The sequence below is a fragment of the Chiloscyllium plagiosum genome, unplaced genomic scaffold (genome assembly GCF_037043375.1).
Source record: "Chiloscyllium plagiosum isolate Xiang-an unplaced genomic scaffold, Cpla_swu_hap1 HiC_scaffold_35, whole genome shotgun sequence".
NCBI lineage: Eukaryota > Metazoa > Chordata > Chondrichthyes > Orectolobiformes > Hemiscylliidae > Chiloscyllium > Chiloscyllium plagiosum.
The window spans coordinates 3111908-3138455 of NW_028270173.1; the positions used below are offsets into that span (position 1 = coordinate 3111908).

Consider the following 26548-nt stretch of genomic DNA (forward strand, 5'->3'; position numbering starts at 1 on the left):
ACTGTAATCACTGGTGTTTCACAGGGATCCGTATTGGGACCACTGTTGTTTGTGATTATACAAAAATGATCTGGAGAAAGGTATAAGTGGTCTGTTTAGCAAGTTTGCAGATGACAGTAAGATTGGTGGAGTATCAGACAGTGAAGGGGACTGTCAGAGAATGTGGCAGAACATAGATAGATTGGAGAGTTGGGCAGAGAAATGGTAGATGGAGTTCAATCTGGCCAAATGCGAGGTGATGTATTTTGCAAACTATACCATAAATGGAAAAGCCCTGGGGAAAATTGATGTACAGAGAGATCTGGGTGTTCAAGTCCATTGTACACTGTCGATAGTGGTCAAGAAGGCATACGGCATGCTTTCATTCATTAGACAGGGTATTGAGTACAAGAGTTGGCAAGTCATGTTACATTTGCACAGGGCTTGATTCATCAGCATTTGGAATACTGCATACAGTTCTGGTCACCTCACATTAGCAAAAAGACGTGAATGTTTTGGAGAGGGTGCAGAGGAGGTTCACCAGGATGTTGCCTGGTATGGAGGGTGCTCACTATGAAGAGAGGTTGAGTAGATTAGGATTATTTTCATTAGAAAGATGGAGATTGAAGGGGACCCAAATCATGAGAGGTATCGACAGGGTGGATAGCAAGAAGCTTTCTCCCCATAGTGGGGGACTCAATTACTAGGGGTCACGAGTTCAAGGTGAGAGGGGAAAAGTTCAAGAGAAATATGTGTGGAATGTTCTTTATGCAGAGGGTGGTGGGTACCTGGAACGCACTGCCAGCGGAGGTGGTAGAGGCGGGAATGACAGCGTCATTTAAGACTTATCTAGACCGATGCCTGAATGGGCAGGGAGCAGAGGGATACCAATCCTAGGAAAATAGGTGACCTATTTCATACAGAGGATCTGGATTAATGCAGGCTTGGAGGGCCAAAGGGCTTGTTCCTGTATTGTAATTTTCTTTGTTCGTTTGTTCTTTGTTCAACTCTCAGAAAAAGATTCTGACCGTCAATCTTATGTTTGCATTTCACAATTTTATAGACTTCTATCAAGTCTCCCCTCAGCCTCCGCTGCTGAGGAGAAAACAACCCAAGTCTCCTTAGAGCTCATGCCCTCTAATTCCGACAGCATTCTGATAAACCTCTTCTGCATCCTGTCCAAAACCTCCACACCCTTCCTGTAATGTGGCAACCAGAATTAAATGCAATACTGTAAGTGTAGCCTAACCAAGGTCTTATAAAGCTGCAACATCCTGACTCTTGTACTCAATTCCCCAACCAGTAAATCAAGCACACCATACACCTTCTTTGTCACCCTATCTTCTTGCGTGGCAAATTTCAGGGAGCTATGGACTTGAACCCCAAGATCCCTCTGTACATTAATCTGTTTAGAGTCCTGCCATTAATTATATACTTTTCCGTTAAATTTGATCTCCCAACATGCAGCACTTCACACTTACCTGGATTAAACTCCATCTGCCATCTTTCATTGGATCTATTTCCCACTGTATCCTTTGGCAACCTTCTACATTATTTACAACTTCACCGATCTTTGTATTGTCTGCAAACTTACCAACTCACCAATCTATGTTCTCGTCCAAGTCATTTATATATATCACATGCAGCAAATGTCCCAGCATGGATCCATGCAGAACACAACTTGTCACGGACCTCAGCCTGAAAAACACCCACCACTACCCCCTATTTGCTATGGACAAGCCAATTCTGAATCCACGATGCAAAGTCACATTGGATCAATGTATCTAAATCTTCTGAATGAGCACAGCCTCAGGGATCTTGTCTGAAACCTTACCAAACGTCATGTAAATAAAATCCACTGCACTACTCTCATCGATCACATTTATCACCTACTCAAAACATTAGTAAGACATGACCTGCACAAAGCCGTGCAGACTGTCCCTAATTAGGTCGTGCTTTTCCAAATGTGTGTAAATCATGTCCCTAAGAATTCTCTCCAATAGCTTCCCAACCACTGATGTGAGACTCACTGATCTATACTTTCCTGGATTATCCCTATTTCCCTTCTTGAACAAGGAACATTAGCTACTCGCCAGTCTTCTGGGACCTCTCCAATGACTAGTGGAGGTACAAAAATCTTGGTCAAAGCCCCAGCAATCTCCTCTCTTGCCTCACTCAGTAACCTAATAGAGTTACTAATATCATTTCAGCAGGTTGATTTTTGTGACAAATCATGTGTATCCAATTTACTCAATGCAGACTTCTAGGAATAGGATATAAGTCAGCTTTCACTACCATGATGACTTCGTGATAAAAAAAATACAAAATCTTTGTGACTGAACCAGTTTTGGGACTATTATGATAGATGACTCAAAGTTTGTGAGAAGATTTGTAGCTCGGGTGCTCGTCGTTGTGGTTCTGTTCGCCGAGCTGGGAATTTGTGTTGCAGACGTTTCGTCCCCTGTCTAGGTGACATCCTCAGTGCTTGGGAGCCTCCTGTGAAGCGCTTCTGTGATCTTTCCTCTGGCATTTGTAGTGGTTTGAATCTGCCACTTCCGGTTGTCAGTTCTAGCTGTCCGCTGCAGTGGCCGGTATATTGGGTCCAGGTCGATGTGCTTGTTGATTGAATCTGTGGATGAGTGCCATGCCTCTAGGAACTCCCTGGCTGTTCTCTGTTTGGCTTGTCCTATAATAGTAGTTTGAAGTTTGAAGTCATCTCGATAGCATCATGTTTTAGCCTCCAGCAAGCTATCTAAAACTTTCAGGATTCTAAGTTTGATTGTAGGATAGTCAACTTTTGAATTTTCCACTTCATAGAAATGGAAACATAAAAAATGGAAAATCCCCAGGAGCAAGATTAGACTGGCCCTTTGAATCTGTACCGCCATTCAATATGATCATGGCTGATCATCCAACTCTATTGCCCTATACCTTTTGATCCATTGATCCCTAAAAAAATTTGCATTAGTGGGATATGGGGATTGCTGTCTAGGTCAGCATTTATTATCCATCAGGCAGTTGAAAATCAGCTGCATTGCTCTGTATCTAGGATCACATGTAGGCCGATAAGCCTAACTGTCTTTTTCCCTAAAGGACATTAATGAACCAGATGGATTTATCCCAACAATCAACAACACTTTCACGGTCACCATCAAATTCTTAGTTGCAGATTTTTTTCCAATTCCACCATCTGCCAAAGCAGGATTCAAAGTAGGATCCCCACAACATTCCCTGGGTCTCTGGATTAATGAAATAGTGATAATACCACTCAGCCATTGAACATAGAACATAGAACATAGAACAATACAGCACAGAACAGGCCCTTCGGCCCACGATGTTGTGCCGAACATTTGTCCTAGCTTAAGCACCCATCCATGTACCTATCCAATTGCCGCTTAAAGGTCACCAAAGATTCTAACTCTACCACTCCCACAGGCAGCGCATTCCATGCCCCCACCACTCTCTGGGTAAAGAACCCACCCCTGACATCTCCCCTATACCTTCCACCCTTCACCTTAAATTTATGTCCCTTTGTAACACTCTGTTGTACCCAGGGAAAAAGTTTCTGATTGTCTACTCTATCTATTCCCCTGATCATCTTATAAACCTCTATCAAGTCGCCCCTCATCCTTCGCTGTTCCAATGAGAAAAGGCCTAGCACTCTCAACCTATCCTCGTACAACCTATTCTCCATTCCAGGCAACATCCTGGTAAATCTTCTCTGCACCCTCTCCAAAGCTTCCACATCTTTCCTAAAGTGAGGCGACCAGAACTGCACACAGTACTCCAAATGTGGCCTAACCAAAGTCCTGTATAGTTGCAACATCACTTCACGACTCTTGAATTCAATCCCTCTGCTAATGAACGTTAATACACCATAGGCCTTCTTACAAGCTCTATCCACCTGAGTGGCAACTTTCAAAGATCTATGAACATAGACACCAAGATCCCTCTGTTCCTCCACCTCACTAAGAACTCTACCGTTAACCCTGTATTCCGCATTCTTATTTGTCTTTCCAAAATGGACAATCTCACACTTGGCAGGGTTGAACTCCATCTGCCACTCCTCAGCCCAGCTCTGCATCATATCTAAGTGTTTTTGCAGCCGACAACAGCCCTCCTCACTATCCACAACTCCACCAATCTTCGTATCATCTGCAAATTTACTGACCCACCCTTCGACTCCCTCATCCAAGTCATTAATAAAAATTACAAACAGCAGAGGACCCAGAACTGATCCCTGCGGAACTCCACTTGTAACTGGGCTCCAGGCTGAATATTTACCATCTACCACCACTCTCTGACTTCGACCGGTTAGCTAGTTTTCTATCCAATTGGCCAAATTTCCCTCTATCCCATGCCTCCTGACTTTCCGCATAAGCCTACCATGGGGAACCTTATCAAATGCCTTACTAAAATCCATGTATACTACATCCACTGCTCTACCCTCATCCACATGCTTGGTCACCTCCTCAAAGAATTCAATAAGACTAGTAAGGCAAGACCTATCCTTCACAAATCCGTGCTGGCTGTCCCTAATCAAGCAGTGCCTTTCCAGATACTCATAAATCCTATCCCTCAGTACCCTTTCCATTACTTTGCCTACCACCGAAGTAAGACTAACTGGCCTGTAATTCCCGGGGTTATCCCTATTCCCTTTTTTGAACAGGGGCACAACATTCGCCACGCTCCAGTCCCCTGGTACCACCCCCGTTGACAGTGAAGACGAAAAGATCATTGCCAACGGTACTGCAATTTCCTCTCTTGCTTCCCACATAATCCGAGGATATATCCCGTCAGGCCCGGGGAACTTGTCTATCCTCAAGTTGTTCAAAATGTCCAACACATCTTCCTTCCTAACAAGTATCTCCTCTAGCTTACCAGTCCGTTTCACACTCTCCTCTTCAACAATACGGTCCCTCTCGTTCGTAAATACTGAAGAAAAGTACTCATTCAAGACCTCTCCTATCTCTTCCGACTCAATACACAGTCTCCCATTACTGTCCTTGATCAGACCTACCTGACAGAGTGCTTTCCCTATATCTTTTTCCTTCGTGAAAACATGCAATGTTTGCACTTCAGACAGTTCCTGTGGCAGAGAATTCAATAAGCCCACCACTCTCTGAATGAAGAAACTTCATTCTCAGTCCAAAATGTTCTACCCATATCCTTAAAGTGGGACTCCTGGTTCTGGACACCCCATCTCTGGGATTTGTTTAAGATTCATTTTCCAGGACAACCTGGGGTTGATGTCTAAAAGGCAAGACAAAACTGCTGTGAGTGACTAAGTAGTCACAAAATTGATAGAGTTGTTAAGAATGCGTATGGTATTTTGACTTTCATTAACAGGAGGATTGAATTTAAGAGCCGCAGGGTTTTGCGGCAGCTCTATAAAACCCTGGTTAGATCACACTTGGAATATTGTGTTCAGTTCTGGTCACCTCATTCTTGGAAAGATGTAGATGCTTTCGAGAGGGTGCAGAGGAGATTTACCAGGATGCTGCCTGGATTGGAGGGCTTGTCTAATGAAGAGAGGTTGAGTGAGCTAGGGCTTTTCACACTGGAGAGAAGAAGGAAGAGAAGTGACTTGCTGGAGGTGTACAAGGTAATAAGAGGCATAGATAGAACAGATAGCCAGAGACTTTTCCCCAGGGCAGAAATGGCTGGTTAACGTAATTGGTGGAAGGTTTAGGGGAGATGTCAAAGGTAGGTACTTTACGCAGAGAGTGGTGTGTGCGTGGAATTCACTGCCAACCATGATAGTAGAGTCTGAGACATTAGGGACATTTGAATTACTGCTGGACAAGCACATGGATGGCAGTAAATTGAGGTGTACGTAGGTTAGGTTTGATCTTAGATTAAGATAAATTCTCGGCACAACATCGTGGGCTGAAGGCCCTGTACTGTGCTGTACTGTTCTATGTTCTATGTTCCAAAGTGAGTGAGCACTGGGAAAACAAGTTAGGACCCTTGAGATGTCCCCTCTTCCACTGGATGAGCTGGAAGCCTGTCCTTGCATGCAAAGCAGTCTGGCAACAGCATTGCAATGTAAGATGTCAGTGAGCTCTAAAGTGCAACAGTGAAGTGCTGACTGTATTAAAATTGAGTTCTGAATGTACTCTGTTGGTAAAGTGAGAGTGATGCGTTTACCAATTCTAACCTCAGTAGAGAGAGGTTGCAGGCAACCACTACACATGACGTATGCCCTGAGCTATTGAGGAATGCTGGATATTTAATTGCAACCAGTAGTTAACTGCTCAGACTTCCATATCAGGAATTGTTGCTGCTTACTTTCTCTCCACTGCCTTGGAAAATCACAAGCTGTACATAGGCGAGGTCAGATTAGATGAGATGTCAATGCGTGCAAATATGACTCTTGCTGCTCACTAACAACATTTGTGTCTCTCTGTAAAAGACCTTGAGTGAAAAATCAAACTTTGTTTCCTTGACATCCAGAAGCTAATTTTTCCTTTCTTACCAACTCAATTCACCGCTGTCCTTATAGTTGGGGTGTATATTCCTTCCAGTGATAATCCTAAAGAGGCACTTTGTGAACTGTATGGTGCGACTAGTGGCCTGTAGAATGCACACCCTGATGGACTGTTTATTGTTGCTTGAGATTTCAACCATGCGACTCTCAAGACTGCTCCCTAAATTCCATCAGCATGTGGAGTTTGCGACGAAAGGGGAGAACATACTGGATCTGGTTGACACAAACATCCCCAATACATACAGGGCAGAGCCCAACCCCACCTCGGCTTCTAATCTCAGCATACAGACCGCTCATCAGCCATGTCAAACCGGTTCTGAAGCAGGTGAAAACCTGGCCAGAAGGAGCCACTTCTGCTCTCCAAGACTGTTTTGAGTGCGCTGACTGGCACGTGTTCAGGGAGGCAGCAACCGATGGTGATACAATCAACTTAGAGGAGTAAACGGTGTCAGTGATTTGCTACATTAGCAACTGTTGACGATGTCACTGTGTCCAAGACCATCACTTCTCACCCCAACCAGAAGCTGTGGATGACCATAAAGGCGTGTGTGCTGCTGAGGACCCGTGATTCAGCCTTCAGTGCAGATGACAAGGCGGCCCTAACAACAGCGAGGACAAACCTGATCGGGTCCATCAAAGAGGCAAAGCCTGCATACGCACAGAAAATACACAGCCACTTTCAGGACAGCAGTGATATGCGGAGCATGTGGAAGAGACCCAAGCCATCACCAATCACAGAACTGCATCGCCTGCTTATACTGGTGATGCCTCTCTCCCAGATGAGTTGAACAACTTCTAAGCACGGTTTGAGTAACAAAAGGCAGCAAGGAAGTCCAGCTCCCCCCCACAATGACCAGGTGCTGTCTTACCACGGCTGATGTGAGGAAAACCTAACGCAGAGTCAACCCATGTAAGGATGCTGGACCAGATAATATCCCTGGTAGAGTGCTCACGGACATCTTCAACATTTCCCTGAGCTATACCATAGTTCCAACATGTTTCAAGGCTGCTACCATCATCTAGGAGAAAGTGAGGACTGCAGATGCTAGAGATCAGAGCTGAAAATGTGTTGCTGGAGAAGCGCAGCAGGTCAGGCAGCATCCAAGGAGCAGGAGAATCGACGTTTTGGGCATGAGCCCTTCTTCAGGAATCATTCCTGAAGAAGGGCTCATGCCCGAACCGTTGATTCTCTTGCTCCTTGGATGCTGCCTGACCTGCTGCGCTTTTCCAGCAACACATTTTCAGCTGCTACCATCATCCCCATGCTGAAGAAGTCTTCAGCGTTCTGTCTCAATGACTACCACCCCATTGCACTTATACCCATCATGATGAAGTGTTCCAAGAGGCTCGTGATGAGGCATATTAAGACTCTGTTGTTTCCCCCCCCCCCCTTTATTGGACACCGTGCAGTTCACATGGCGTCCCAACCGCTCGACAGGTGATGCAATTTCCATCATCCTCTATCTGGCCCTCACCCACCTGGAGAAGAAGGACATCTATGTCAGATTACTGTTCATTGACTTAAGTTCTGTGTTTAACGCCATCATTCCTCAGCACCTGATTGGAAAGCGGAGTCTCATGGGCCCAACTACCTCCCTTCATAACTGGATCTTGGACTTTCTGACTGGGAGACCTCAGTCAGTCCAGATTGGGTACAGAATCTCCAACACCAACACACTGAGCACAGGGGTCCCCCAGGACTGTGTGATCAGTCCACTGCTGTTCACCTTACTGACATACGACTGTGAAGTGATGCACAGGTTGAATCACATCACCAAGTTCACTGATGACATGTCTGTAGTGGGTCTTATCAGCAGGAACAACAAGTCGGCATAGACGGAGAAGGTACAGCAGCTAAGAAACTGGTGCAGAGCCAACGACCTGTCTCTCAACATGGATAAAATGAAAGAGATGGTTGTAGACTGCAGGAGGGCACAGAGCGACCATGCTCTGCTGACATTAACAGCTCCCCCGTGGAGATCGCGAAAAGCACCAAATTTCACGGTATCCACCTGGCAGAGAATCTCACCTGGTTCCTCAACATTAGCTCCATAGCCAAGAAAGCCCAGCAGCATCTCTACTTTCTGCATAGACTGAGGAAATCCCACCTCCCACACCCCATCCTCACCACATTCTACAGAGGGTTCATTGAGAGTACACTGAGTTGCTGTATCACTGTTTGGTTCGGGAATTGCACCATCTTGGATCGTAAGACCCTACAACAGATAAGGAGGACGGCTGAGAAGATCATTGGGGTCTCTCTTCCCTCCATTACAGACATTTACACATCACGCTGCATCTGAAAGGCTAAGAGCATTGTGGAAGACCCCATACACCCCTCACTCAAACTCTTCTCCCTCTTGCCATTTGACAGAAGATACCAGAGTATTTGGTCTCTCATGACCAGACTGTGCAACAGTTTCTCCCCCCAAGCCAAGAGGCTCCTTAACACTGTATAATCAGACTCTTTTCCATCTTAAATTCTTGCACGACTTTGAATTGCTGCTAGACTAATTGTCTATTAATTATTCTTCTTTTATTACACAATAATTAGTATGTTTTACATTTGTTATGCACTTTGTACGATTATGTAGCTTGTGCTGTCCGTGTAGCACTACCTTGTTTTTTACTGTATCAGTTGCATATGGTGGAAACAACAAATAAAGGTTTCTTTTTTTTATTTCAAAAATATGCTTTATTCATAAAATATTTTGATGATCTGTACAATTGGTCATGTCATACATATGTAAACATTCCATTTCTTGGCATACAGAGACAGAGTAATCATTCATATATACAGGTCTGTACGATTACTGTCCACATATTTAGCAGGAGGGTCTGCGGAGCCCCCTTACTGCGTCGGACCACTGTTACACAGTGGTCATTCCCCACCGCGCCTTGGCAGCAGCTGCCCCAAGCTTCAGCACATCCCTCAACACATAGTCCTGGACCTTGGAATGTGCCAGTCTGCAACACTCAGTCTCGGTCAACTCCTTCAGCTGGAAGATCAACAGGTTTCGGACCGCCCAGAAAGCATCCTTCATCGAGTTGATGATCCTCCAGGCACAGTTGATGTTCGTCTCGGTGTGCGTCCAGGGGAACAGGCCGTAGAGCACGGAGTCCCGCATCATGGTGCTGCTCGGGACGAACCTCGACAAACACCACTGCATTCCTCTCCAGACTTCTTCTGTGTAGGCACATTCCAGAAGGAGGTGTGTGACAGTCTCGTCCCCCCAGCAGCCACTTCGAGGGCAGCGTGCAGTGTGGCTGAGAGTCCGGGCGTGCATAAAGGATCTCACAGGCAGAGAGAGCCCTTCTCACCACCAGCCAAGCCATGTCTTGGTGCTTGTTGGAAAGTTCTGGCGATGAGGCATTCTGCCAAATGGCTTTGACAGTCTGCTCAGGGAACCCCTTGATAGGATCCACCCTCTCCTTTTCCCGAAGGGTCTCAAGGACACTATGTGCTGACCACTTCCTGATGGACTTATGGTCAAAGGTGTTTTTCTTCATAAACTTCTCCACGAAGGACAGGTGATACGGAATGTCCCAACTACTCGGAGCGTTCCGCGGCAGCGAGGCCATGCCCATCCTTCGCAACACCAGGGACAGGTAGAACCTCAGTACGTAGTGACACTTGGTGTTTGCGTACCGGGGATCCACGCACAGCTTGATGCAGCCACACACAAAGGTGGCCATCAGGGTGAGGGTGGCATTGGGTGTATTTTTTCCCCCCCGTCGTCCAGATCCTTACACATCAAGTCCCTTCGGACCCAATCCAACTTTGATCTCCAGATAAATTGGAAGTTGGCCCGGGTAACTGCAGCGGCACAGGATAAAGGCTTTTTTTTAATTTCAAAAATATACTTTATTCATAAAATAATTTGTGGTCTGTACAGTTGGTCATGCCATACATATGTGAACATGTACATACAGAGATCAGAATTTATCATTTTTTCACAGGTCTGTACATTTTTCCATCATATGCCCATATAATTAGCTGAGGCGTCAGCAGAGCCCAAATGACTGCATGGGCCCCCTGTTCTTCGTTAGGCAGGCAGACTTTACACAGTGGTCTTTCCCCACCGCGCCTTGGCGGCAACTGCCCCAAGCTTCAGCGCATCCCTCAACACGTAGTCCTGGACCTTGGAATGTGCCAGTCTGCAGCACTCAGTCCGGGTCAACTCCTTCAGCTGGAAGATCAACAGGTTTCGGACCGCCCAGAGAGCGTCCTTCACCGAGTTGATGATCCTCCAGGCACAGTTGATGTTCGTCTCGGTGTGCGTCCCGGGGAACAGATCGTAGAGCACGGAGTCCCGCGTCACGGCGCTGCTCGGGACGAACCTCGACAAACACCACTGCATTCCTCTCCAGACTTCCTCTGCGTAGGCACATTCCAGAAGGAGGTGTGCGACAGTCTCGTCCCCCCCGCCGCCGCTTCGAGGGCAGCGTGCGGTGCGTCTGAGAGTCCGGGCATGCATAAAGGATCTCACAGGCAGAGCCCTTCTCACCACCAGCCAAGCCATGTTTTGGTGCTTGTTGGAAAGTTCTGGCGATGAGGCATTCTGCCAAATGGCTTTGACAGTCTGCTCAGGGAACCGCTCGATAGGATCCGCCCTCTCATTTTCCCGAAGGGTCTCAAGGACACTACGTGCTGACCACTTCCTGATGGACTTATGGTCTTCATAAATTTCTCCACGAAGGACAGGTGATACGGAACGGTCCAACTACTCGGAGCGTTCCGCGGCAGCGAGGCCAGGCCCATCCTTCGCAACACCGGGGACAGGTAGAACCTCAGTACGTAGTGACACTTGGTGTTTGCATACCGGAGATCCACGCACAGCTTGATGCAGCCACACACAAAGGTGGCCATCAGGGTGCCCAGATCTTTGTACAGCGAGTCCCTTCGGACCCGGTCCATCTTTGACCTCCATATAAACTGGAAGATGGCCCGGGTGACTGCAGCGGTACAGGTTCTGGGAATAGGCCAGACCTGTGCCACGTATAATAGCAATGACAGTGCCTTACACCTGATGACCAGGTTTTTTCCCGCGATGGAGAGCGACCGTAGCTTCCATCTGCCCAGTTTCTGCCTCACTTTGCTGATACGCTCCTCCCAAGACTTGGCGCACGCCCCAGCCCCTCCGAACCAAATACCCAGCACCTTCAGGTGGTCGGTCCTGACGGTGAAGGGGATCGAGGATTGGTCGGCCCAGTTCCCGAAGAGCATGGCCTCGCTCTTGCCTCGGTTTACCTTGGCCCCCGAGGCCCATTCGAACTGGTCACAAATGCACATGGGTCTGCGCACGGACAGCGGATCCGAGCAGAAAACGGCGATGTCATCCATGTACAGGGAGGCCTTAACCTGCAGGCCCCCACTGCCAGGAATAGTCACCCCTCTCAGGCTTGCATCCTTCCTGATGGACTCGGCAAATGGCTCGATGCAGCACACAAACAAGGCAGGAGAGAGGGGGCAGCCCTGCCTGACTCCAGATCTGACTGGGAAGCTAACTGATTCCCACCCGTTGATTGAGACTGCACTGACAATGTTGGTGTAGAGCAGTCTGATCCAATTGCAGATTCCCTCCCCAAAGCCCATTTTGGAGAGAACATCTCTCATATACCTGTGTGATATCCTGTCAAAGGCTTTCTCCTGGTCCAGGCTGATCAGGCAGGTGTCCAACCCTCTGTCCTGCACGTAGGCGATCGTATCCCTGAGGAGTGCGAGACTCTCAGCGATCTTCCTGCCCGGCACAGCACAGGTTTGGTCAGGGTGAATCACCGACCCTAGAGCAGACCTGACCCGGTTGGCGATTACCTTTGACAGAATTTTGTAATCTGCATTCAACAGTGAGATTGGTCTCCAATTTTTGAGTTCCTCCCTCTCCCCCTTCCGCTTGTAGATGAGGGTGATGATGCCTTTCCTCATGGATTCACTCATGGTACCTGCCCGAAGCATACTGACATACACCTCCAGCAGGTCCTGGCCAATCAAGTCCCACAGAGCGGAATAGAGCTCGACCGGTAAGCCGTCGCTTCCGGGTGTTTTATTCTTTTCGAAGGACTCGAGGGCCTTGGTCAGCTCATCCAGAGATAGCGGCTGGTCCAGCCTCTCCCGTGTTCTGTCGTCTAAGACCTCCGTGATAGAGAACAGGAATGACAGGGAGGCCGCGCTGTCGATCGGCTTCGCGTCATACAGACTGGCGTAGAAGGATTTACTGATCCTCATGACGTCAGCCTGAGATGACGTTAGCGAGCCATCTTCTTCCTTCAGGCTGCTGAGCACAGAGCTCTCTTTGAGCACCTTCTGGAAGAAGAAACGTGAGCACGTCTCGTCCTGCTCCACTGAGTGGACCCTGGACTGGAAGATTATCTTGGAGGCCTCCGAAGCAAAGAGCAAGCCTTGCTGGGCCTCCACCTCCTTGAGGTCCTCCGTGACATCCACCCCCATCGTCTGCAGCAGGAGCAGGTTCTGCATACTTTCCTGGACCTGGGACAGTTTTCCCCACCTCTCTCTCGCCTCCTGAACACCTTTGAGGATGAAGAACCTCTTGATGTTCCCTTTTACTGTTTCCCACCAGTCCGCTGGGGACTCAAAGAGGGGCTTCACGGTTCTCCAACCTGCGTAGTCCCTCTTGAGCTCCTCAATGTTTCCCGGGGTCAACAGCTTGGTGTTCAGCTTCCACGTTCCCTTACCAGCCCGCTGCTCGTCATGTAGGTGACAGTCGGCCAGCAGGAGGCAGTGGTCGGAGAAGAACACCGGCTTGACGTCGGTGGATCTGACCGAGAGCGTTCGGGATAAAAAAAGGTAATCTATCCTTGAGCGGATAGACCCGTCTGCCCGTGACCAGGTGTATTTACGCTGCGCTCCGTCTGCAGGGACGCTGAAGACGTCGTGCAGCTTGGCATCTTTTACTGTGTCCATCAGGGCTCTGGACGTGGTGTCCAGTTTACTGTCCCCCCCGCCGGATCGTCCATCTGCATCAATGATACAGTTGAAATCTCCGGCCAGAATGACCGGCCTGGACGTAGCCAGCAACAGTGGAAGCTGCTGCAGGATGGCCAACCGTTCCCTCTTACCCACTGGGGCGTACACATTAATCAGTCTCAGGGGAGCATTCCTGTACATGATGTCGGCGACGAGGAGGTGCCCGCCCACCACCTCCTTAACCTCGGAGATGGTGAAGTTGCCTCCTCTCAACAGGATACCCAGGTCGGAGGCGCGGCTATCGTTGCCCCCCGACCAAACTGACGGCCCATGGGCCCATAAGCTCGACCATCTCCTGTAGCTGCTGAGGTGCGGTATCCCACACTCCTGCAGGAACAGGACGTCGGCTTTAACGTTGGCCAGGAAGGCCATCGTAGAAACACATCGTGTAGCCGATTTGATGCTACGCACATTGATGCTGGCAACTCTTATCCCCATTTTAACAGTTTACAAGTTTAACAGTGTCCATTTGCTGCTGGTCTTGCCCCTCTGGGGTAGCTGTGTGCATTCCCGTGGTGACGGCAAACTGCTGGACCATCCCAGGGCTGAGGTAGCTGTCCGGCTCCACGCTGGAGCCATTTCCCCGCTCTGGTGTCTTCGGGTCTGGCTCAAGGTCCTCATGGTCCAGTTCTCCATCTGACAGCGGGGCTGTCACAGGACCGCTGCTCCCAGTTACCTGGAGCTGTGGGCCGGTGGGTACCTCTTGGTTCTCACCGGGTGGGGGGAGGCCTTTACCCGTCCCCTCAGAGGGATTGTCTTTTCCTGCTTGGGCGGTGCTGCCTTCCTTTTTCTCCACGGCGCTCTGTCTCTTCCTCTGGTGACGACCCGCCTTTCGCCCATCCTCACCGTCGGAAGAGCTGCATGTGTCCTCGTCGCGTAGGTGTCGCTTCCCCCCCTCGCTGGGTGGCTTTGGGAGGTTTCCTCTTCCTGCTTTTCACGGTAATCCAATCCTCTGCTTCCTTTGGTCCCTTCTCTTCCATTTCCTCCATCTGTCCTGAAGGAGCTTGGATCGGCTGCTGCACCTCCCCGCTGTCTGCCGTCTGCTCCGCTACAGCCCGCCCTTCCTTCTGGTTGCCTCCAGACACCGTTCCCGTGCTGTTTTGTGGTACCTTGCTGGTCTTAGGTGGTCCACTGCTTGTGTTGCCACCTCCGGCCATCTGTGCGTAGGTGGCGGCCCCTCGTCTTGGGCAGGCCTTGTACATGTGGCCCGCCTCTCCGCACAGATTACAGTTCTTGGCCTCCTTACATTCCTTGGTCGGGTGGCCTTCCTGCTTGCAATTTCGGCAGACGGTCACCTTGCAATCCGCCGCCATGTGGCCTGACCTCCCGCAGGTTCGGCACACTTTTGGCTGCCCTGCGTATGTCAGGTAACCTCTGCTTCCTCCGATGACAAAGCTGGAGGGTGGGTGGAGGATGTTCCCACTGGCATCGACCCTCAGGGTTACCCTGACCTGTCATTTGCTGGTCCAGATCTCGAAAGGATCGACCACATCGGTACTCTCTCCCTCGACCTGGACGTATCTCCTCAAGAAGGTCAGGACATCTGCTGCTGGGACGTGAGGGTTGTACATCTGGATTGTTACAACCCGACTCCTCTGCGCAGGAAGCACACACAACGGGACCGCCGACAAGATGGAGAACAGAGGTTTCCCTTCCTTCTCCTTGAAGACCTTCAGGAGCTGCTCACAATTCTTCACACTCCTGAAGGTCACATCGAAATAGCCTGCCGCAGGGAAATCCTGCGGGCAGTACACGTCCGCTGCTTCAAACCCACAGCAGTCCAGCAAAATCTTCTTCACAAACACCGTCTGATCGACCGGTGTGTGCTCCTCCACCTTCTTCACAGTCACCCTGACTGTGTTGCGAATGCCCTGGCCAGGGCTGCGAGTGGCTGCTGAGGCCGTAGCTCTGAGGTTGGCTGGTACCAGAATTGGCATTAGGCCGAAGCCAGCATAAAGATCCACCAAGAGCAGGTCAGCACAACCAAGCGATCCTCCAATGGCCAATCAGGATCCAGCAATGGTCTCCAACAGCTCCGACGACTCGCAGCACGATCCCCGCAGTTTCTCCCCCGCCAGCACACATCCGCTGCATCAAACCGACAGCTCTCGAGCAGAATCTCTTCCTCTGGTCCTCAGGAACTACACATATTCCGAGCCAAAAGGATAAAGGCTTCTTTGCCTTTTGGTTAGAGGAGGTGGAAGTTGGGGAAGTACTGCAGGTTTAATTACTCCTTCACACCAGTTCCACTGCAATATTCAGACCAGTCGTGGTGACTGCAGTGCAATCTCCCATAATTCCTTTCAGTGACATCTCTCCCACCATCGGATCTCTACCATTGGATGCTCTTCCTTGCATCAATCACTGACGGTGTCCTGTTGCAATCTAATACTCTGCTGCTGTCTGATTCTTGTCAGCTTGTAGCTCCAAAAATGTGCTTAGTATCACTTCTCTGATTATTATAATTTTTTTGAGTTCCTCCCTTCCATTTAAGAGACATGAAAATGCAGTGAATAGAGAGAAATGAACTCTGTGCAGGCAGATAGATTAGTTTAGAATAGCATCATGGTCAATACGGACATGGTGGGCTGAAGGGCCTGTTGCCTGTGCTGTATTGTTCTATGTTCCATTTCATATCCTGATTTACAGCAGTTTCTAGGTTATTTCTTATTTTCTCTACTATTAAAACTGATGTGATAAACCTGTTCAATTCATTGGCAACTTTTTAATTTTGTGTAGTTTGGGATAAACTGCATGAGGAAGACATGGAGTCAAAATTTAAACATAGAACAGTACAGCACAGTACAGACCTTTCAGCCTTCGATGTTGAACTGACTTTATAGCCTACTCCAAAATCAAACTAACGTACATACCCTTTATTGTACTATCTTATCTGTGCCTATCCAAGATTCACTTAAATGTCCCTAATATATCTGAATCTACTATCACTGCTGGCAGTGCATTCCACACATTCATCACAGTGTAGAGCGGGGACAGTGTAGAGCGGGAGGGAATGGGAAGGGGTTTGGGGTCCATGGGGACGGTGTAGAGCAGGAGGGAACAGGAAGGGGTTTGGGGTCCATCGGGATGGTGTAGAGCGGGAGGGAACGGGAAGAACCTACCTCTGACATCTCCCCTAAACCTTCCTCCAATTACTTTAAAATTATGCCCCCTCATGATAGCCATTTCTGCCCTGGGAAAAAGTCTCTGGCTATCCACTCTATCTATGCCTCTCATCATCTTGTACACCTCTATCAAGTCACCTCTCATCCTTCCTTGCTCCAATGAGAAAAGCCCTAGCTCCTTCAACCTTACTTCAGAGACTTGCCCTCCAGTCCAGGCAGCATCCTGGTAAATCTCCACTGCACCCTCTCTAATGCTTCCACATCCTTCCTATAATGAAGCAACCAGAATTGAACACAATACTCCAAATGTGGCCTTACCAGGGTTCTGTAAAGTTGCAGCATAACCTCTCAGCTCTTAAACTGAATCCCCTCTGCTAATGAAAGTTGACACACCATATGCCTTCTTAACAAAAGAAATAAGATCAAGGATACTAAGGCTGGAATGACAAGGACAGTTTTGCTTCTTGGTCATGGAAAGGAGGGAAAAGGCAGCTGTTGTAGCCGGTGGAGGGAAGATCCCCAGAGAATACGAAATCACTACTGGCTTTGATGCAATAACTTATGCTTATTTGTGGGATCATAGTTCAGACATTGAGATTCTACATGTGGGAGAGGGTGAACAACATCGTTGATATGGGTTGTCATGCATTTTACTCATAGAATTGTATCTCGGATTTGAGGGACAGAATTCCCACCACACGGTCTTTTCCCCGTGTCTCCTTTCAATAGGTGAGTCTGGAAAGTGGAATGCTAAGTCACTCCCCTGGCTTTGAACTCCACTCACACCTACCGGACATTAAAATTCAGTCACACTCTGACCTTTACTAAAGATCACCCTCTAGAATTTTCATTGGTGCCCTGCTCTGCTCCAGCAGCATATGAGAGAATGAGTGAATGAGCCATCGAGGATTGTCGGCAGCCAATTGACCACCAAAGACCCCAACTGCTGTCGCTCCATGTATCCAGCACACCTGATCGGCACTGATGTGTTCCCCTGACCAGCACTGATGTGCTCATCTGATTGGCACTGATGTTGGCCTGACTAGCACGAATGTTGTTCACCTGACTGATGCTGATGTGTTCACTTGACCAACATGGATATGTTCACCTGACTGGCACCGATGTGTTCACTTGACTGTGCTCACCTGACCGACACTGATGTGTTGTCCACACTAGTACCGATGTGTTCACTTGACTGGCACCGATGTGCTCCCCTGACCGACATTGATGTGTTGGTCTGACTAGCACTGATGTGTTCACTTGGCTGGCACCGATATGTTCACTTGACTGGCTCTGATATGCTCAACTGACTGGCAGTAATGTGTTCACCCTACTGGCACCAATGTGCTCACCTGACTTGCAATGATATATTGACCTGACGAGCACCAATCTGTTTACCTGACTGACACTGATGTGCTCACCTGACTGGCAGTAATGTGTTCTCCTAACTGGCACTGGTATGCTTACCTAACTGGCAATGATGTGTTCATCTGACTGGCAATGATGGGTTCACCTGACTGGCACCAATGTGTTCATCTGACTGGTTCTGATATGTTCACCGTGATGGGCACTAATGTGTTTACTTGACAGGCACTAATATGTTTACTTGGCTTAGACTAATATGTTCACTTGATGGGCATTGGTGTGTTAACTTGCCTGGTATTGAAATGATTATATGATGTACATTAAGTGTTATGCTAATGTTCATCTAATGATCACTAATTCAATGTGATAACCTGGCATGCCAATAAAATGTTCTCATGTTGAACAGAAACACATTTACCTCATGGATTCTGATAAGTTAGGCTGACAGGCACCAATGTATTCACCTGACTGGCATTGATGTGCTCACCAACTGGCACTAATGTGTTCACCTGATTAGCACAAATGTTACAGACCAGACCAAACCACCTGCAATTATATCAAGAAGATAACTTCGACCCAAATTTTAACATAATTAAAAGCAAGTGTAATGTGCTGTGTTCCAGACGTAATTCGATTGGTTACACTGATCAGCTTTAAGCAAAATATATTTTATTCTTAACCTACAGTTAAAATAAAAACAAAAGAAAGAGGAATTGGTGTACCTTTAACTCTAGTGGAAAACTTAACAGAATAATACATTATTTAAATATTAAACCGCAACTGTTACAATGCAGTAACGTCCCATAAACACACTCTTGGCAAAGATAACATCAGTAAAATAGATTGTCTCAATTGCAATGTTTCTCCAGTCCAGGAGGAAAGAACATAAAGAGAAAATTGTAGGAGAATGAGAGCGAGAGAGAGAGAGAGAGATGTATGGCAGCTTCAAAATCCCCAACGATTGCTGAAAGCTAAACTAAAGTCCTGGTTCTGTGGGAGCCTGACTCCACCCATTCATAATGCTTTTATTGTTCCAACTTTAAAAAAACCTAAGGCCTTTCAAGCTAGTTACTTTATTTGCTTTGAGAAGACCACTTGATATGTCTGTCTTAACCTGTCTTCATAAGAAAAACTAGGACAAAATGCATCTCTCAAAGCCATAGTATTGTCAGACTCATGTGTTCATATGATTGGTATTAATGTGCTTATCTGACTAGCATTGACGTTATCATATGATAGGCACTGATATGCTTACCTGACTGGCACTAATGTGTTAACCCTGACAGGTTTGTGTGATGAACTCTATAGTTTATACTCGACTAGCACTAATCTGTCTAATTGTCTTGCATAAATGTGTTCACCTATCATGCCCTAATACATTCACGTGATGGATATTAATGTGTTCAACTGGCTGGCGTAAATATGGCTCTTCTCTATTTGCCATTGGGTAATGATGTATTCCACTAACTGGTATAAGTTCGTCGATCTCATGGGTACTAAAATCGGTCCCTGATGGGCAACAAAATGTTCACGTGATCAGCACAGATATATTCAACTGACACTCCAAAGGTACTCAGTTGACAAAGAATAATGTGTCTGATTGGCACAAGTGTGTTCACCAGTGGGCGCTAAGATGTTTACCTGATAGGCAGCAGTGGGTGCATGATGAATGGTAGGATTCTGCGAAGTACGAAGGATTCGTGTAGAACAGCATAGCACAGGAACACCTTGATGTGTTGCCGAACATGAAGCCTAATTACACTAATCCCTTCTGCCTGTCCTTGATCCACATCCCTCCATTCCTTGCACAATCAAGTGCTTATCTAAAAGTCCCTTGAACAGCGTTATCATATCTGCCTCCACCCAACACCCTTAGCAGTGCATTCTAGACATCTATTATTCTCTGTGTAAAAAGACATGCCGCTCACATCTCCTTTGAAATTTTCCTTCCTTACTTTAAATTCACATCCCCTAGTATTAGATATTTCAAATCTGGAAAAGGATTCTGACCATCAACCCTATCTATGCATCTCATAATTTTATAGATTCCTATCAAGTCTCCCCTCAGCCTCTACCGCTCCAAAGAAAACAACCCTAGTTATTCTAGCATCTCCTTATAGCTCATACCCTCTCACTCAGGCAGCATCCTGATAAATCTCTTCTGCACCCCCTCCAAAGCCTCAACATCCTTCCTGTAATGTGGCAACCAGAATTGAAAGTAATACTCTAAGTGTGCTGTAACCAAGGTTTTATAAAACTGCAACATGACATCCAGACTCTCATACTCCATGTCTGTCCAATCAAGGCAAGCATGCCATACACCTTCTTTACCACCCTATTTCCTTGTGTGGCCACAATCTCAACATCCCTCTGTACACCAATGTTGTTCAGGCTTCTCATATTAACTGTATATTTTCCCTTAATATTTGATCTCCCAAAGTGCAGCACCTCACACTTGCCTGGATTAAACTCTATCTGCCATTTCTTGATCTCCAGCCAGGAAAACACCCTTTCACCACTACCTTCTGCCTTCTACGGACAAACCAATTTTGAATCCAGGTGGCCAAGTCACGGTGGATCCCTTGCATCTTAATCTTCTGGATGAGCATATCCCCAGGTATCTTGTCTAAAGCCTTACCAAATTCCATGTAGACAGCATCTGGGTTCTACCCTCATCAATCACCTTCATCGCCTCCTCAAAAAATTCAATCAAGTTAATAAGACTTTACCTGCCCTGCACAAAGCATGCTGACTATTCCTAATTACGCAATGCTTTTCCAAATGTGCGTAAATTCTATTTCTAAGAATTCTCTGCAACTGCTTCCCAACCACTGATGAGAGGCTCACCGATCTATAGTTTCCTGAATTATCTCTATTTCCTTCTTGAACAGATGGACGACATTCTCTATGTGCCATTTCTCCAGGGATCATGCTGTAAAATTTAGTGAAATAGGGGTTGATGAGAAGGGTGAGAGCAGTAACAAATTAAAAATACTATACATGAATGCACGAAGCATTAGACATAAGATGGATGAGCTTAAGGCTCTTTTGGAAATTGGCAGATACGATATTGTGGGGATAACTGAGACGTGGCTTCAAGTGGACAGGGCGTGGAAAATGAATATTCAAGGCTACACGTGCTATCGTAAGGACATACTGATGGGCAGAGGGGGTGGGGTGGCCTTGTTGGTAAGGGAAGATATTCAGTCCCTTGCGCGGGGTGACCTAGAGTCAGGTGATGTAGAGTCAGTGTGGATAGAGCTGCGAAATGCTAAGGGTAAAAAGACCCTCTTGGGAGTCATCTACAGTCCCCCAAACAGTAGTTTGGATGTCGGATGTAAGTTGAATCAGGAGCTGAAATTGGCCTGTCGCAAAGATGTTACTACAGTTGTTATGGGAGATTTTAACATGCAGGTAGACTAGGAGAATCAGGATGGTATTGGACCTAAAGAAAGAGACTTTGTGGAGTGCCTCAGAGATGGATTCTTAGAGCAGCTGGTGCTGGAGCCGACCAGGGAGAAGGCAATTCTGGATCTGGTATTGTGTAACGAACAAGAATTGGTCAGAGACCTCGAAGTGAAGGAGCCATTGGGAAGTAGTGACCATAATACATTAAGCTTCAATCTGCAATTTGAGAGGAAGAGGGTACAGTCGGAAGTGACAGTACTTCTGTTGAATAAAGGGAACTATGGAGCTATAAGGGAGAAGCTGACCAAAGTTCAATGGTGCAATACCTTAGCAGGGATGACTGTGGAGAAACAATGGCGGATATTTCTATGTATAATGCAGAAGTTGCAGGATCAGTTCATTCCTAAAAGGAAGAAAGATCCCAGGAGGAGGCATGGGTGGCCGTGGCTGACGAGGGAAGTTAAGAAACATATAAAGTTAAAAGAGAAAAAGTATAACATACCAAAGATAAGTGGGAAAATTGAGGACTGGGAAGCTTTTAAAGAGCAACAGAGGATTACTAAGAAGGAAATACGCAGAGGAAAAATGAGGTACGAAGGTAAACTGGCCAATAATATAAAGGAGGATAGTAAAAGCTTTTTTAAGTATGTGCAAGGCAAAAATATGGTTTGGACAAAAATTGGGCCCTTGAAGACAGAAACAGGGGAATATATTACGGGGAACAAAAAAATGGCAGAAGAATTAAATGGGTACTTCAGATCTGTGTTCACTGGGGAAGACACAAGCAATCTCCCTGAGCTAACAGTGGCTGAAGGACCTGAACTTAAGGGAATTTATATTTGCCAGGATTTGGTGTTGGAGAGACTGTTAGGTCTGAAGGTTGATAGGTCTCCGGGGCCTGATGGTCTACATCCCAGGGTACTGAAGGAGGTGGCTCGGGAAATCGTGGATGCGTTGGTGATTATTTTCCAGAGTTCGATAGATTCGGGGTCGGTTCCTGAGTTTTGGAGGGTGGCTAATGTTATACCACTTTTTAAGAAAGGTGGGAGAGAGAAAGCAGGAAATTATAGACCAGTTAGTCTGACCTCAGTGGTGGGAAAGATGCTGGAGTCTGTTATAAAGGATGAAATTACGGCACATCTGGATAGTAGTAACAGGATAGGACAGAGTCAGCATGGATTTATGAAGGGGAAATCATGCTTGACTAATCTTCTTGAATTTTTTGAGAATGTAACTCTGAAGATGGACGAGGGAGAGCCAGTAGATGTAGTGTACCTGGACTTTCAGAAAGCTTTTGATAAAGTCCCACACAGGAGGTTAGTGAGTAAAATTAGGGTGCATGGTATTGGCAAAGTACTATATTGGATTGAAAATTGGTTGGCTGATAGGAAACAAAGGGTAGTGATAAATGGCTCAATTTCAGAATGGCAGGCAGTGACCAGCGGGGTACCGCAGGGATCCGTGCTGGGACCGCAGCTTTTTACAATATATGTTAATGATATAGAAGATGGTATCAGCAATAACGTTAGCAAATTTGTTGATGATACAAAGCTGGGTGAAATGTGATGAGGATGTTAGGAGATTACAGGGTGACCTGGACAAGTTAGGTGAGTGGGCAGATGCATGGCAAATGCAGTTTAATGTGGATAAATGTATGGTTATCCACTTTGGTGGCAAGAATAGAAAGGCAGATTACTACCTCAATGGAATCAATTTAGGTAAAGGGGCAGTACAGAGAGATCTGGGTGTTCTTGTACACCAGTCAATGAAGGCAAGCATGCAAGTACAGCAGGTAGTGAAGAAGGCTAATAGCATGCTGGCCTTCATAAAAAGAGGGATTGAGCATAGAAGCAAAGAGGTTCTCCCGCAGCTGTACAGGGCCCTGGTGAGACCACACCTGGAGTACTGTGTGCAGTTCTGGTCTCTAAATTTGAGGAAAGACATTCTGGCTATTGAGGGAGTGCAGCGTAGGTTCACGAGGTCAATTCCTGGAATGGTGGGATTACCTTACATTGAAAGACTGAAGCGACTGGGCTTGTATACCCTTGAGTTTAGAAGACTGAGAGGGGATCTGATTGAGACATTTAAGATTATGAAAGGATTGGACACTCTGGCAGCAGGAAACATGTTTCCGCTGATCGGTGAGTGTCGAACCAGAGGACACAGCTTAAAAATACGGGGTAGACCATTTAGGACAGAGATGAGGAGAAACTTCTTCACCCAGAGAGTGGTGGCTGTGTGGAATGCTCTGTCCAAGAGGGCAGTGGAGGCCCAGTCTCTAGATTCATTTAAGAAAGAGTTGGATAGAGTTCTCAAAGATAGTGGAATCAAGGGTTATGGAGATAAGGCAGGAAGAGGATACTGATTAGGAATGATCAGCCATGATCATATTGAATGGCGGTGCAGGCTCGAAGGGCTGAATGGCCTACTCCTGCACCTATTGTCTATTGTCTATTGACTTGTCCAGTAGCTAGCCAAGATACAAGGAACTTGGTCAAGACCCCAACTGTCTTGCCTCTCTCGATAAGCTGCAGTAGATCGCATCAGGCCCTACTGACGTATCCACCTTAATGCTCTTAAGGAGACCAACACCACTTCTTTTTTGATCTCAAAATGCCCCAGCATATTATCATGCGCCACACTAATCTTACTATCCTCCATATCCTTCTCCTGGATGAATACTGTTATGAAGGTGTAAGGGGTAGTGTACCTTTAAGAGAGTTGAAGGACTTAGCAAGTGCATGGAGTGCTGGAGAATTTACAATGTAACATTTGGTCCAACAGCTAGCAGTACCTGGTTAGCTATGAGACAAAAAACAAATTCAAATTCAGCCAATCAGTTTAAATTATGCCCCAGGGTACTAAAGTCCAATCAATTTTGAATTCAGTATTTTGACAATATTAAAGTAATGAAATGATTGGATGCTTTGGGGGTATAAGACCAGGAAAAATTGAACAGTTGGAGGAGAACTGCCAAAAGACCAACAGATGGGCGGCACGGTGGCACAGTGGTTAGCACTGCTGCCTCACAGCGCCAGAGACCCGGGTTCAATTCCTGCCTCAGGCGACTGACTGTGTGGAGTTTGCACATTCTCCCCGTGTCTGCGTGGGTTTCCTCCGGGCGCTCCGGTTTCCTCCCACAGTCCAAAAATGTGCAGGTTAGGTGAATTGGCCATGCTAAATTGCCCGTAGTGTTAGGTGCAGTGGTAAATGTAGGGGAATGGGTCTGGGTGGGTGTGCTTCAGCGGGTCGGTGTAGACTTGTTGGGCCGAAGGGCCTGTTTCCACACTGTAAGTAATCTAATCTAAATGTAGGCTGCTGTTAAGAAGTCACTCAGAGGTACCTGTCTGGAGGAGGAGCTTGCACAGGAATAAAAGATCGACACTGACCTCGAGAGCAAATAAGATACCAAGAGAAGGTTTGACAGCTGGCTAGTTTTGAAATTTGAATTTTCCTAGAAATCTTAATCGGGGGTTTAATTGGAGCAGACCACAACAAAACGACGGTTGGAGGAAGAGCGCCTCACCTTCCGCCTAGGAACCCTCCGACCACAAGGGATGAACTCGGATTTCATCAGTTTCCTCATTTCCCCTCCCCCCACCTTGTCTCAGTCAAATCCATCGAATTCAGCACCGCCTTCCTAACCTGCAATCTTCTTCCTGACCTCTCCGCCCCCACCCCAATCTCACCTATCACCCTCACCTTGACCTCTTTCCACCTATCACATTTCTGACGTCCCTCCCCAAAGTCCCTCCTCCCTACCTTTTATCTTAGCCTGCTGGACAAACTTTCCTCATTCCTGAAGAAGGGCTTATGCCCGAAACGTCGATTCTCCTGTTCCCTGGATGCTGCCTGACCTGCTGCGCTTTTCCAGCAACACATTTTCAGCTTTAATTGGAGCAGTATTGTAGAGGGGAAGGTAAAAGCTAGGTTTAGATAAATGACCCTCCAAGCCCTCCAAGCCTGTGCTGATCCAGATCCTGTATCTAAATCTGCCACCTAATTTCTAAAGATCTGTATCCCTTTGCTCCCTGCCCATTCATGTATCTGTCTAGATACATCTTTAATGACTCTATCTTTCCCGGCTCTACCATCTCTGCTGCAACACGTTCCAGGCCCCCGTCATCCTCTGCGTAAAGGGTTTTCCATACATATCTCCCTAAACCTTTCCCCTCTCACTTTGAACTCATAACCCCTAGTAATTGAGTCCCCCACTCTGGGAAAAAGCTTCTTGCTATCCATCCTGTCTACACTTCTCATGATTTTGTGGACCTCAATCAGGACCCCCTCAACATCCGTCTTTCTAATAAAAACAATCCTAATCTGTTCAACGTCTGTTCATAGCTAGCACCTTCCATACCAGGCAACATTCTGGTCAACTTCCTCTGCACTCTTTCCAAAGCATCCATGTCCATTTAGTAATGTGGGGCGACCAGATCTGTATGCAGTATTTGAAATACGGCCGAGTCAAAGTCCTGTGCAACTGTAACATGACCTGCCAATTCTTGTACTCAATACTCCCATCCAATGAAGAAAAACATGCTGCATGCCTTAACTGCCTTTACTGACCTGTGTTGCCACCTTCAGGGAACAATGGACATGAACACCCAGATCTCTCTGTATGTCAATTTTTCATTTACTGTATTGTTCGTTTTTGAATTGGATCTTCCAAGATGCGTCACCTCGCCCGGATTGAACTCCATCAGCCATTTCTCTGCCCAACTCTCCAATCTATCTACATTCTGCTGTATCCTCTGACTGTCCCCTTCACTAACTGCTACTCCGCCAATCTTGGTGTCATCTGCAAACTTGCTAATTAGGCAACCGATACCTTCATCCAAATCATTTCTATATATCACAAACAAGGGTGGTCCCAGAATGGATCCCTGTGGAACAGCACTGGTCACAGGTCTCCATTTTGAGAAACTTCCTTCCACTACTACACTCTATCTCCTGCTGCCCAGCCACTTCTCTATCCACCTAGCTAGTACACCCTGGACCCTATGCGACTTCATCTGAGCCATCAGCCTAACATGGAGAACCTTATCAAACGCCTTACTGAAATCCATGTTTATGACATCTACAGCCCTTCCCCCATCAAACAATTTTGTCACCTCCTCAAAGAATTCTATTAGATTTGTAAGACATGACCTTCCCCACACAAACCATGCTGCCTGTCACTGATAAGCCCATTTT

At 47.0% G+C, this 26548-nt stretch overlaps 1 protein-coding gene across 4 annotated transcripts in view; it reads left to right on the plus strand.

Moving 5' to 3' along the window:
* The window catches only part of LOC122541478 (uncharacterized), a 218256-nt gene that overhangs the window by 145800 nt on the left and 45908 nt on the right, over positions 1–26548 (plus strand). For 3 of the 4 annotated variants that reach the window (XM_087979100.1, XM_087979103.1, XM_087979101.1), the window contains one exon: positions 6485–7547. The exons of the other annotated variant lie outside the window; for it this stretch is intronic. In XM_087979100.1, the coding sequence (XP_087835226.1) occupies positions 6485–6561 (77 nt within the window). In that variant the 3' untranslated portion in view covers positions 6562–7547. Of the gene's footprint in view, positions 1–6484; positions 7548–26548 lie in introns of those variants that run through there. 4 annotated transcript variants of the gene reach the window in all.